At 35.3% G+C, this 13,958-nt stretch overlaps 1 protein-coding gene across 7 annotated transcripts in view; it reads left to right on the top strand.

The window, feature by feature from the left end:
* The window catches only part of PNPLA8 (patatin like phospholipase domain containing 8), a 53,554-nt gene that overhangs the window by 33,404 nt on the left and 6,192 nt on the right, over nt 1-13,958 (top strand). For 6 of the 7 annotated variants that reach the window (XM_025378310.1, XM_025378309.1, XM_025378305.1 and 3 more), the window contains 3 exons: nt 430-487; nt 3,551-3,745; nt 11,211-11,406. In XM_025378310.1, coding sequence (XP_025234095.1) covers nt 430-487; nt 3,551-3,745; nt 11,211-11,406 — 449 coding nt within the window. The remainder of the gene's footprint in view (nt 1-429; nt 488-3,550; nt 3,746-11,210; nt 11,407-13,958) is intronic. The other variant, XM_025378308.1, reaches the window with a different exon arrangement.

The raw sequence follows: 13,958 nt of genomic DNA, 5'->3' as shown, positions 1-13,958 counted from the left end.
GCATACTTCTGCAGTCTTATCTCAACACAGCTCCTTTATCCTATTGGCAGGACCCTGAAAACAACAGATTTCTTTTGCCTTTGTGCCTTTAATCTGTATACATCCTAGCTTTAAATATGTTGCCTTGAAGTCTTTCAGTGTCTTCCTCAAGCTAATTTCCTGCATCTTTTCCAGTTACTGTCCCTCTATTGGTTGCTCCACTTCAGAACTATAGATACTTGCAGTTTGAATCAGAGGTTGATAAATAACTGCATATTGTTTCATGTTCATTAATGGGATTATAAGCCTCCTAGAGGAGAGTCTTACATTTTTTTCCCTCATAGCACTTTGACGAAGCCATGGACAAACAATAATTGCATACTGTATGTTTCCTGGTTGTTAGGAGATAAAGTCATTTTGATATAACTTATTTTTTCTCCTTTAATAAAGGGATAGAATGGGATCTGCACTGATGATTGAAACAGCAAGAAACCCCACATGTCCCAAGGTAAGCTTAGAGTCTCTTAAATATAACACCTAGTTCCATCTGAAGGTCTGGTGAAAGCACTTGTCCTGAGGGCCCTTTTATTTTATTTTATTTTATTTTTTTATTTTTTGAGACGGAATTTCACTCTTATTGCCTGGCTGGAGTGCAATAGCGCAATCTTGGCTCACCGTCTCCCATGTTCAAGTGATTCTTCTGCCTCAGCCTCCCGAGTAGCTGGGATTACCGGCATGTGCCACCACACCTGGCTAATTTTTTTGTATTTTTAGTAGAGATGGGGTTTCTCCATGTTGGTCAGGCTGGTCTCAAACTCCCAACCTCAGGTAATCTGCCCACCTCGGCCTCCCGAAGTGCTGGGATTACAGGCATGAGCCACTGTGCCCGGCCCTGAGGGCCCTTTTATTAAGGTATTATAGATTAATTAATTCTTTATATATTGAGTCATTCTATGAAGAGATAGGATATGATCCTTATACCTTTTCTAAATCCAGTAAGACTATAACAGAAATGGAAGAACATGAAAGTCAGACTGAAAATAAGGAAAAATTATTTCATCATAATTTAAAAAATCAAATTTAGTGATTTAAGGAACATTATGACATTTCTTACCCTAGATTTTTAAAGAGAAATTTTATATGCCTCTTAGATACATATAATACAATCATGCATCACTTAATGGGAATACATTCTCAGAAGTGTGTCATTAGGTGATTTTGTCATTGTGCAAGTATTATAGAGTATACCTAGACATGCTTAGATGGTATAGCCCATTACACATGTAGACTACATGGTGTAGCCTATAGCTCCTAGGCTATAAACCTGTACAGCAGGTGACTATACTGAATACTGTAGGCAATTGTGGCACAATGGTAAGAATACTTACGTATCTACAGATGTACAAATATCTAAATAAAAAATATCTATAGAAAAGATACAGTAAAAAATACAGCATAGAAGCCCCTTTATAGTCTTATGGGACCACTGTTGTATATGCGGTCCATCATTGACCAAAACATTGATATGCAGTGCATGACTATATTAGATTATATTGTTATACAAATTGAATCCCCAGTAAAATTTTAATGTCACTTAGATGTGTCTCAGTGTGACACTTCATTTATTTATTTGTTTGAAACCCGATGATCTGAGTATTGCTTGAGTTCTGTTTAATTTACTTGTTTAAAGAATAGAATTTATGTGCCTAGAAATTTCATGCAGCTTGTATTTATTCTCAGATAACAAACTGTAACCATGAAAAATCAAACAAGTGCAGCTCCTTCTACTGCTCTTTATGGCATACTCATACTTTGATTCATTCTGCAAGTATTAATTATGCACCCACTGCTAGGCACTTTGGATTCATTTGTGGGCAAATGCAGACATGGGGTTTATAGCTCTGTAGGGCAGCAAAGGTATTAATGAAATAATCACAAAGATGACATGTCGTAGTTTCCCTGAAATACATAAGTGCTATGGAGCATAAAAGCGGTTTTCTGAAAGCATATTTTTAAAGGGACGTGAGGGACAGCTACTTTAAGGAAGTGAGATTTGAGATGTCAGTGTGAAGGCCATTGAGTAGGAGCATTCCTGGCAAAGGGAATGGCCTGTGCAGGAAGAGTCATAGAGAATTCCACTAAATGATAGAGTTCTTGAAGACTAGTGCCTCAGAATCCGAGGGCCGCACGTGAGATGAGGCTGGAGCAGTAGGCCAATTAGATCAGACGCAGAGCCTCAGAGGCTGTGATGAAGAGATGACTTAGCTCTTTTGGAGAGGACACTAGGGTGCACTCTATGCCTCTTGCTTGTTCCCCTGTATCTCCAAGGCTCCTTGTTTGTTTGCTTGGTTTAAATCATAGAAGTTGTCAGTTTTGAATAAAATTTATGGAGAACTTTAGCCATCTTAAGAAGTAAATAATCATGATAAATGGAGAGCCACTCATATGTTTTCTTAATCCAGCCATATTTATATTCCAATTATAGAAAGACTCTGGATTTTAGGGTATGGCCAATGCCTATCCATAGTGGCCTAGAGACAGACTTGGATTACTCACAGGAATTTGGCATGTGACCTTTGTTTATTAAATATCAAAACAATTGGCAGGACTTGGCATAGGACACTAACTTTTGCCTCATCAATACCTGTCAGCCTCTTAAGTTTGTATTACAGATCATTAACAAAACAGCACATTTCATGTCAATTTAACCAACAATGATAAAATTTGAGACCTGAGATGGTTGACATTATAGTTTTTTAATAAACATCACCCAACTACCAGGTTTTAATAATTGTGACCTGAAAGCATTGATTGTGTAGTGTTACATTTCAGTTTTATTGAAGTCAGAATACTTTCATAGAGCACAGAAACAAAGACTAATTTGTAAGTGATATTATGAAAATAGTGTACTTATCTTGAAGCAGTTTTTTTTTGTTTGTTTTGAGACAGAGTCCCACTCTGTCACCCAGGCTGGAGTGCAGTGATGCGATCTCAGCTCACTACAACCTCCACCTCCTGGGCAAGCGATTCTCCTGCCTCAGCCTCCCGAGTAGCTGGAAGGTGCCGCCATCATGTCCAGCTAATTTTGTCTTTTTAGTTGAGATGGGGTTTCACCATTTTGGGCAGGCTGCTCTTGAACTCCTTACCTAAAGTGATCCACCTTCCTCGGCCTCCCAAAGTGCTGGGATTACTGGTGTGAGCCACTGCACCCAGCCTTTAAGCAGTTTTTATTCATTACTACTGTTTTGTCAATTATTAAGTAAAAGTCTAGAAATGTTTGCCTTTTTGAATATTTTTTAAATCAAATTGAATGGTGGTCAAATAAATCTCTTATTATTATTCTCTTATAATAAATTTCTCAGAATTGCTTCAGCCTTTATATCTATTATCCCACAAAGAAATGCCTGTTTAAAAGATCTGATTCTCTTTTTTCAACATTATAGTTGTGTTACACATATTTATTTGATAGAGTTGTAGATTGTTCATTCATACTACTAAATAGTATTTAATTTTTACAGATCCCAAATATATTACTGTTAACGATGGAATTGTTCACCTTTTTATTTACTAGGTAGCTGCTGTAAGTACCATAGTAAATAGAGGGATAACACCCAAAGCTTTTGTGTTCAGAAACTATGGTCATTTTCCTGGAAACAACTCTCATTATTTGGGAGGCTGTCAGTATAAAATGTGGCAGGCCATTAGAGCCTCATCTGCTGCTCCAGGCTACTTTGCAGAATATGCATTGGGAAATGATCTTCATCAAGTAAGTTGACTTGTATGTCTTATCTTTTAAAATTTTACATGATTAAAAGAATCAGCACGTATTAAATGTCATTGATCTTCAGAAGGATCAACCTAGGAGACTTTCTTCTTTGTGTCTTCATATGTCAGAAGAGGAACAATTTAGGATATTTTTATTTGCTGTTTTTCTTAACAAGCCTCTGACATGCAAACACATTTTGGGAAAATCTTTGTGTGTTATATAGTGTGATTTGTAGCCCATTATGATAATTTTGATGGAAAAGTGAGAGTATGTATGATTAGCTTTCCAAACATGATAAAAATTAAAACTGATATACACTCCCTGAAAATGCAGAACCCAGTCTGTTTGACAGTTTGGGTGGCCATAGTTTGAAGAAAGGGATACAGTAAAATAATAATAAATACTCATTAAGTTAGCTGTGTGCCAGACACTTATTTAGTGCTGTGCATGCATTATCTCATTCAATCCTTGCTACTTATGAGGTAGAATTATTTCCATTTTACAAACAAGGAATTCGCACCTTAGGAAAAGTTAAGTAACTGGACTAGCATCACAGCTGTTAAGTTACAGGGTTAGGATATTGTCTGTAATTATACTCTTTATTTGTAAAGTTGAATATTATTTCTGGAAATTCTTTTTATGTTATGTAAACTCATTTACACTTTTTGTCTGTCAAGTTTTTCCAACTCTTTATGGAAATCTTAATTCATAACTTACACTAAATGCTAATAAAGCTTTAGAGCTGATACTTTGAAAGCTTGTATTTTTATATGTGCTTAATGTTTTATATTATGTCTCATTTAAAGGAGTAGAATGAGAGGAATCTTGATGTTTTTCTGTAGTCCCTAAAGTATGTCTACTCTCTTTATTTGGTCAGATATCTGTTGAGAAAAAAATCTTACACTGTTGACAGGGATATTCAGGTAGCATTCAAAAACTCATACATAGATCTATATAAACAACATGTCAACAATATAAACTTCAAAACTTTCAAATGGATCATTTAAATGTAAATGTCAATATTATAACTAAAACATTTTTATCAATTTTATCTCATTTTGATACAATAGCTTATATATATTTTTAAATGTTATGGTCAGCTATTCCCATTTTCTTTTTAATCTTTAAGTAATATAATATTTGTAGCTAAGAGATTAAAATAGGATTCCTTTGTCTTTGGAGTCAGTTCAAACCATTTCTTACTTTGCAGAATCAGTCATTGTTGAATTATGTAAGGCACTTCCCCTTCTTGCCTTTCTTCTCTTTCTTCCACCCCCTCAGGCAGAAAGTACTGGCTGCTGAGATTCTGATAGTGATTTCAGGACTTAATGGTCAAAATAAAATTTTTATTTTAATATGTGGCTTACTATTTTTAACAGCGATTTCCCCCTATTCGTATGTACTGTGTCATAAATTGAGAAATAATTTAGACAGTGTATGTAAAATACAGTAGGATTTCTAAGTTATAACCTTAATATAGTGCTACAAACTTTCAGTTATGCCAATTAGTGAAAGTCTCAAATACTAAATAATTACATTTGGGGATCATGTGTTTTCCACATTTCAAAAGAAGTTATCTCATTTGCTCTTTATTCTTTACCTAAGAAAAAGTAGTTCTAAAGTTTAACTCAGTACTGTTGAATATATATACCAAAGTAATTCAGCGGTTCCTTTTCCATTTCAGATAGATTAGTGATATTTCTGTTCATGCTTAGACATTTTTATATTGATGACCGTAATCCTTCAACTTATTTTGAGCCACAGATTAAAATAACTTCTTAAGGTTATTTGAATAAATAAATGTTATTTATAATTTACATAAATTTTTATGTAAAGCATATAGCCACATGGGCAAAAAATGTACTTTCATATAAATAAATAAGCTTCAGAAACATTGGCACATTTAATTAATAAAAGTATTCAAATGGAATCTGGAGCCCAAGAAACCTACTTAAGGAAATATTTTTCTTACTGTATATTCTCTTCCAAGACTTGAAGAAGAAATGGGGTACTTTTCCCTTCAAATGACAACTCAGAAGATTGATGGGAATATTTTAAGGTGTGAATGATCTTGGTTGCTTAAACAAAGAAAATATTCAAGCGAAGTCCTAATTCTTTCTAACCATTCAGAAGTTTTGCTAAGTTTAAAGTATGGTACTTACTACAACCTTCTCATCCTAAATTCTTTTAATAATTATATTCAATTATTACCAGTCTTATTTTGAAAATCCCTTTTAGCTGTCACATCTGACATATGTTTTAATGTAGTTACTTTGTATCCATTGTAGTAGAAGTTAATTAATATTCTATTTGAGCAATTATTGAAAGTAGTGATATAATTAAGAGTTATGAGTAGGTGAATGGGGAGATTTCATTTGCCTTTGACTATAAGAAGAAGAGTATTACAAAATTTATAAGGTTCATTAGAAGTCCTAGAAAATTATAAAGTGAGAAGAATTCTTTGTGAGTAGCTCCCAATCTCTCCCCATCTGCCCAAGTAGTAGCATAATATGTACATGGAAGTACTACTTTTTACACAAAATTATTCTATCTCTCTTTCCATCTCCACCTTCAAAATTAAATTGTTCATTCCTGTCTTTGGAGAAAGAATCTAATAAATTAGTTTACACTAGAGGTTTTGATGACCATTCTGATACACATATTATTCCTACCAGGCTTTATTTACATCATAAAAGTTTTTGTTCAGAGCTTAGGATACATGAACATAAATAAATTATGAAATTTTTGTTTAAACATTGCAGGTAAGGAGTGTTTTTAGCAGAAAGAACCTCGCTGACACCTGCTAAATTATGCCTATACCAAACCACAATTAATAATTTTCATTATAAATGGACAGAAATGTAGCGAGTGCTTACTCAGTGTCAGGCACTGTGCTAGCTGGGAAGGATATAAAGATTTTTAACCATAGTTGGCATATTGTTTGTGCTTCCTGGATCCTGCCCTCAAATAGTTCAGACAAAAGAATGTAAACCCAGTTATAGAATAAGGTGAAAATTTAACCATCAACATATGTACAGGATTAAGAAGTACTATAGAGGTGATTTATTCTGTCAGGGTCAGCTTAACAAAGAAGTTGTCATCTGACTTGATGTATAAAAATTGGGTCATTGATTAGGGATAGAAAATGGGATAAGGAAGGGAAAATGGGGAGTGATTCCTCAATGGTTACAGAGTATGGGTGATAAAAATGTTTTGGAAATAGATTGTAGTGTCAAGATACAGTGGCTTACACCTGTAATCCCAGCACTTTGGGAGGTCGAGGCTAGAGGATCGCTTGAGCTCAGGAGTTTAAGACCAGCCTGCTGCAACATAGTGAGACCCTGTCTCTACCAAAAAAAGAAAAAAATATTAACAGGATGTGGTAGTCCACACCTGTAGTCCCAGCTGCTCTGGAGGCTGAGGTGTGAGGATCACCTTAAGCCCAGGAGTTAAAGGTTACAGTGAATGCCACTGCTATCCAGCCAGGACAACAGAGCAAGACCCTGCCTCAAAAAAAAGTAGATAGTGGTGATGTTCACAAAACATTATATAATTAATGCCACTTAATTGTACCCTTAAAAATCATTTAAATGACCAATTTTGTGTTATATTAATTTACCACAATAAAAAGCAAATTTTAAAAGAAACTAAGAAAAAAAGTCAGAATAAGATAATAAAAAGGCGTATCGACGTTGTCCAACGCTTACTTTCTGGTACGTGTTCTGACTTTGGATTTGAAGTGATTAAATATACATTAAAAGCAATAAAATGTATTTGTAAATTTTAGGCTATTAAGCACATGTATAGTATACTGCAGTTCAAACACAATCTGTGTGTTCCTCTAAGAGATAATAAGTAAATTATTCAATCAAGTCATTTATCAAGTCGATTTTACTTTGGCAGTTAGCAGTATGCCTGGCACATGCCATCTATAAAAAAATAACTGTAAATATGAATACTTGAATGAATGGAAAGGCTACAGGAACTACCACAGACCCAACATTAGCCCAATGACGTATGGATAGAATAGGCATCTGAAAAGAGGAGGCTAACTATAAAACAGAGCTTAAGAGTTAGTGTGCCTCACCACTAGATTAGAGTGAGCCCAGAAACCTTAACTGCTGCACTGTTTTGATAAAACGTGAGTAAAGTTTAAGGAACAGAAATTTACTTTGAAAAATGGTTAGCGAAACTACAGGAAACCTGCCAGTTTTTTGATTTGGGATTGATTTTGCAGTTATCGTTTCTTGCTAAAATTTGTTTGCCTCTTCATCTTTTCCCTTTTTTGTCTTTTCTGATCATCCTTATATAGGCTTTTATATAATGAAAATGTGTTTCATCTAAAATACCTACTTGATTAGAAGTTACACAGGGTATAACAAGTATAGAATTTAAGATTTAAATGGTTTAGTAAAAAAATAATGTTTTCTGCCAAATTAGAATTTAAATGTTACCTCTATCACAGGATAGGTATCATTCTAATAATCTGTTAATTGAAAACAAAGGAAAAAGTTGAAAGGATTAAATTCAAATTTGTACATGAGAAAGCCTTTAGGAAATAGCTTAATTATTACCACCTGCATTGAAGGAATCTAGATTTTTACAAAGTTCAGCAATACAAATATAAATACCTATCCAATTTATTACTTTCAACACATGTATAAAGATAGCTAAATTTAAAACTAGTTCTTTTCAACTGGTGAATGGATAAACTATGGTATATTCAAATAATGAAATATTACTCAGCAATAAAAAGGAGTGAATTACTGACATTCACAGAGACATAGATGAATCTCACAAGCATTCTGCTAAGTGAAAGAAACCAGTCCCAAAAAACTTATGCTATATGATTCCATTCATTTTGATAACAAAGTTCAATGTGTGACCTTGAAGAGTAGTTGGATGAATAGGTTTTTGGAGTAAATGTGGCAACAAACCACCCATGCTAAAATGGAGAATAGAGCAAGCAATAAAAAGATGTGGCAAACTGCTTTTCTGAACGTCAACATAGCCCTGTGTATCCCAGTTATCTCAAGGGTATCACAAAGCTACACATTGGTGATAAATGGTGATAAATGACATTTGCCATAATAAAGGTCCATTAGCCTCAGGCTGGTTATTCTATAACTAAAGAGCCAGTTAACTTTCTCTGGAAAGTGTTGTTAGTATTTAGGAACATTTCTATATATTGATAGCTGCCTCCTAATGTAAGCTTATTGATCCAACCAGAGTATTATTTGAGACACAGGTTTTTGAGAAAGTTGTTTTGTAATGCCATAAATGAAGACTTACCATAATCTATGGTTTGCAAAATACTGCCACTCCCCCTAAAATAACTGAGCATAAATTTGTGAAAAGATGAGGAGTGTTCTTCACATTCCATGAGAAATTTTAGTAACAATAGTATACTTCATTAGTAGGGCAAAATCCTACATGATGTTTTTAATGGGACCTTCAAGCCAGAGCACTAATGGTGGGGTAGATGATTTTCCACAAAGAAAACTACTTGGGAGAATTGATTATATTCCTATATACAAGCAGAGAATAATTGGAAATCAAAATTGTAACAAAAGCAGTATAGTTTACAGTAGATCCAAAAAATTAAGTACTTAGGTATAAATCTAACAAAACATAGAGAATCTGTATGTTGAAAACAGAAGATGAAAGAAATAAAAGAAGACCTAAAGAAATGGAAAGGCATACCATGATTGAAAGATGCTACATGGTAAAGATGTGAGTTATTCCTGAAGTGATCTATAAATATAATGCAATGCCAATCAAAACTCTAGTAGGACTTTTCAAAAATTATACAGTCAGATTCTAAAATTTATATGGAAGGGCAGAGGAATGAGAATAGTTTAAACAATTTTATTATTTATTTATTTATTTATTTAGAGACAGAGTCTCGCTCTGGCACCCAGGCACAATCTCAGCTCACTGCAACCTCCACCTCCCAGGTTCAATTGATTCTGTTGCCTCAGCCTCCGGAGTAGCTGGGACTACAGATGCGCACCACCACCCCCAGCTGATTGTTTGTATTTTTAGTAGAGACAAGGTTTCACTATGTTGTCCAGGCTGGTCTTGAACTCCTGGGCTCAGGCAATCCGCCTGCCTCGGCTCCCCAAAGTACTAGGATTACAGGCATGAGCCACTGCACCTGGCCTAAACAATTTTAAAAGAATAAAAAGTTTCAAGGAATCACACTGCTCAATTTAAAAACTTACTCTAGAGGTACAGTAGTCATGGCTACTGTATCAGTGTGGTATTTGCATAAAGATATATATAGATAAATGGAATTAAATAGAGAGTTCGGAAATAGATCATACATATATGGCCATTTGATCTTTGACAAAGATACAAAAGCAATTCAATGGAGAAAGGATAGTCTTTTCAGCAAAAATTGTGTTGAAACAATTGGTCATCTTTCTCTCTCCCTCTCTTTTCCCCTAACTCCCCACCACACACACAAACACACCCCAGAAACCGTGACCTAAACCTCGCACATTATACAAAGATAATTCATAATGGATCACAGTTCTAAATGTAAAACAAAAACTGTGAAACTTTTAGAAGAAAAACTTGGTGACCTGGGTTAGGTGAAGACTTCTTACAATTATACTGAAATCATCATACATGAAATTAAAAAATTGAAATTGAAATTTTGAGGCTGGACTTGAACTCCTGGACTCTAGTGATTCTCCTGCCTCGGCCTCCCAAAATGCTGAGATCACAGGCATGAAACACCATGCTCAGCGTATTTTTCTAGATTTTAAATACAATATACTGTTGATGATGTAATATATTTTCATATGGTTCTACAGTATATTTTATTATAGTTTGACCATAATTTTATCTACTTTTATGCGAGTACATTTTTATAGTGCTCTATCAGCATATTTTATTAATACCTTTGTTTCCTTTTGAATTCTTCAAAATAATCTTGATTATTGATAAATACTTAGAAATACAAAGTTTTGTCTATGTTGTTTACATTGTATCTGCATTATAATGAATGTGATCCATTGAAATTGTATTGTTAATAGAATTTCAACTAACTTAGAATTATTTGGTTATATTTGACTTGTGAGAGAAGAACTAATTTTAATTGTTTGGTAGAACCACAGTTCTTTCTGTTAGGCTTTAAGTAGAACCTGTATTAACCACTAAATAAGATAATGTGTCTTTGAAAAGTAATTCAGTTCATTTCAATATTTTTTAGCAAAATATGCAAAGCAACTAAGAAGTTCAAAGAACTTTCATAATAGGAAAGGAAAACTTAATAAGAAGTTTCTTTATGAGGCCAATGAGTCTTCACATGAATTTTTTTGCAGCTGTAGTCTATAAATAAAGAAATGTACTTTTAAGGAACCTCTTAGTTTTAAATAATTTATTTAGCTTATTACATAGTTCAGCTTTTCCTGTGAGTCAGTTTTAAGAGTTTCTTTTTTTAACTTGTATTTTGCAGGATGGAGGTTTGCTTCTGAATAACCCTTCGGCTTTAGCTATGCATGAGTGTAAATGTCTTTGGCCAGATGTCCCGTTAGAGTGCATAGTATCCCTGGGCACCGGACGTTATGAGAGTGATGTGAGAAATACGGTAACACACACAAGCCTGAAAACCAAACTTTCTAATGTTATCAACAGTGCTACAGATACAGAAGGTTAGTCTTGTTTACTGTTTAAAATACTTCAACTTCTAGCATTCTAGCAGTTTTTTGGTGGCATATGTTGGTCCTAACTGCAAAGGCATATGATATGTCTGTATTGTGGGTTTAGGAAGGATATGGGAGCAAACATTTTGTTGTTTTCCTTTCTTGCTTGTTTCTTGTTAGGTGACTAGAACAGAGACTGTTTTCCATTTGAAAGCTAGTGCTCCCTTTGCCCACTTACTGTTGGAGAAGTGCCTGAAGCTGGATAGCACAACATTTTGTTGGAGACTCTGAAGCCAGTTAAGAAAGGGAAAAGCAACAAAAGGAGTCAGATTGGTTCAAACATATACATGATAGCAAAGATTTAGAGTAAAGGGCATTCGATTATTTAATACTGTGAAGGCAAACTGGAATGAGAATGTGCTCTGCTTTTACTCTTGCTGCCCCTATAGTTTAGTCTTCATACAGAGGCCAAAGTCATCCTTTTAAAATGCAAATTAGGCTGGGCACAATGGCTCATACCAGTAATCCCAGCACTTTGGGAGGCCGAGGCGGTTGGATTACTTGAAGTCAGGAGTTCGAGACCAGCCTGATCAATGTGGTAAAACCCTGTCTCTACTAAAAATACAAAAAATTAGCCAGGCATGGTGGTGTGCACCTGTAATCTCAGCTCCTTGGGAGGCTGAGGCAGGAGAATCACTTGAGCCTTGGAGGCAGAGGTTGCAGTGAGCCAAGATCGTGCCACTGTACTCCAGCCTGGGCTACAAAGCAAGACTCCGTCTCAAAAAAAAAAAAAAAAAGTCTGTCTCCTTCTTAAAACCCTCTTTCAAGTACCTTCTCTGAAGTGTGTCCAACCACCCTTTAATTCTTGCTGGTCACCAAACTTGCTAAGCACTCTCCTACCTCAGGACCTCTGTAGTTGCTGTACTCTCTGTCTATAAGGCTATTTCCCCAGATAGGCACTTGACCCTTATTTCATTCAGGTCTCAGTTGAAATGTCAGAGGGACCTCAGAGAAACCTTTCCTGACTGCTTTTCCATCTTCCTTATCATCTCGCTCTAATTTCTTAGCCTGCTTCTTTTTTTCTTTCTCTTACAGCATTTATCTCATTATAATTATATATGATATATTTGATTGTTTACTTATCCTTCTGTCCCACAAGAATGCAAGGCAAGAATGTATCCAGTTTACTTTGACTTATCCAGTTTGCTGTTGACTCCAGTGCCTGGCATATAGTAGGCATTCTGTGAGCGTATGTTGAATTTCTGGTTTTGGCCTTGAGGTGTTTGTGTGTGTGTGTTTTTCTTAGAAACAGGATCTCACTTTGTTGCCCAGGCTGGAATGCAGTGACAGTCATAGCTCACTGCAGCCTCAAACTCCTGGGCTCAAACAGTCCTCCCGCCTTAGCCTCCTGAGTAGCTGGGACTACAGGTGCATACCACTGCACCCAGCTAATTTTTTAGACCTTTTTTTGTAGAGATGGGGTCTCCCTCTGTTGCCCAGGCTGGTCTTGAGCTCCTGGCTTTAAGTGATCCTCCTGCCTTGGCCTTCCAAAGTGCTAGGATTACTAGCATGGGCCACCGGGCCTTGCCTTGAGGTTTAGCTTTCCTCATTTTACTATTTTGTTTTTAGTTATTGGGTGAAACGTTTTATTAAATTTAAAAAAAATATTAACACTTAACGGCTCCTTGTATTTGAACCTCATTCTTTTCATATCAGCATATTATTGGCCAAGTCATTAACATAAGTGAGAATCTTAAAATCCCCACTGAGGACTTTTATTCATTGAATGAAAACCCAAAAAAAGCTCATATGCTAGATTTTTCACTATCTGAAATTTTGTTGCCAGATCAGTGAAATACTCTTTTTTTCCCAGCTTTATTGAGGTCAGACTGACATAAAAATTGTATATATTTAAGTTGTACAACAAATTGTTTTATTATAAGTATACCTTGTATAATGATTCCCATAATCCAGCTAATAACCTTATCTGTCACCTGACATAGTTACTATTTTGTGTGTGCCTGGTAAGAACACTTAAGATTTACTCCCCTAGCAAATTTCAAGTAAACAATACATAATACATTGTTATTAGCTATAGTTACCATGCTGTACGTCAGATCTCTAATAGGTAGTCATAACTGAAAATTTGTACCCTTTGACCAACATCTCCCCATTTCTCCCACTCCCCAGTGTCTGGCAACCACCATTCTCCTCTCTTTTTTTAATTTCAACTATTTTAGATTCCACATAAAAGTGTTACCATGCACTACTCGTTTTCCTGTGTCTAGCTTAGTCCCCTTAGCAGAATATCTTCCAGGTTCATCCCTGTTGTCGCAAGTGGCAGGATTTCCTTCTTTTTTATGGCAGAATAGGATTCTTGTGTGTGTATATACTGTCATTTCTTTATCCATTCATCCATGGACACAGATTGTTTTCATATCTTGGCTATTATGAGTAATGCAGTGAACATGGGTGTGCAGCTCTTCCTTCAAGATAACGATTTCATTTCCTTCAGATATATACCTGGAGTGGGATTACTGGATCATATGGTAGTTCTCTTT

The sequence above is a fragment of the Theropithecus gelada genome, chromosome 3, assembly GCF_003255815.1.
Source record: "Theropithecus gelada isolate Dixy chromosome 3, Tgel_1.0, whole genome shotgun sequence".
Taxonomy (NCBI): Eukaryota; Metazoa; Chordata; class Mammalia; order Primates; family Cercopithecidae; genus Theropithecus; species Theropithecus gelada.
This window is presented reverse-complemented; position numbering and strand designations above follow the sequence as displayed.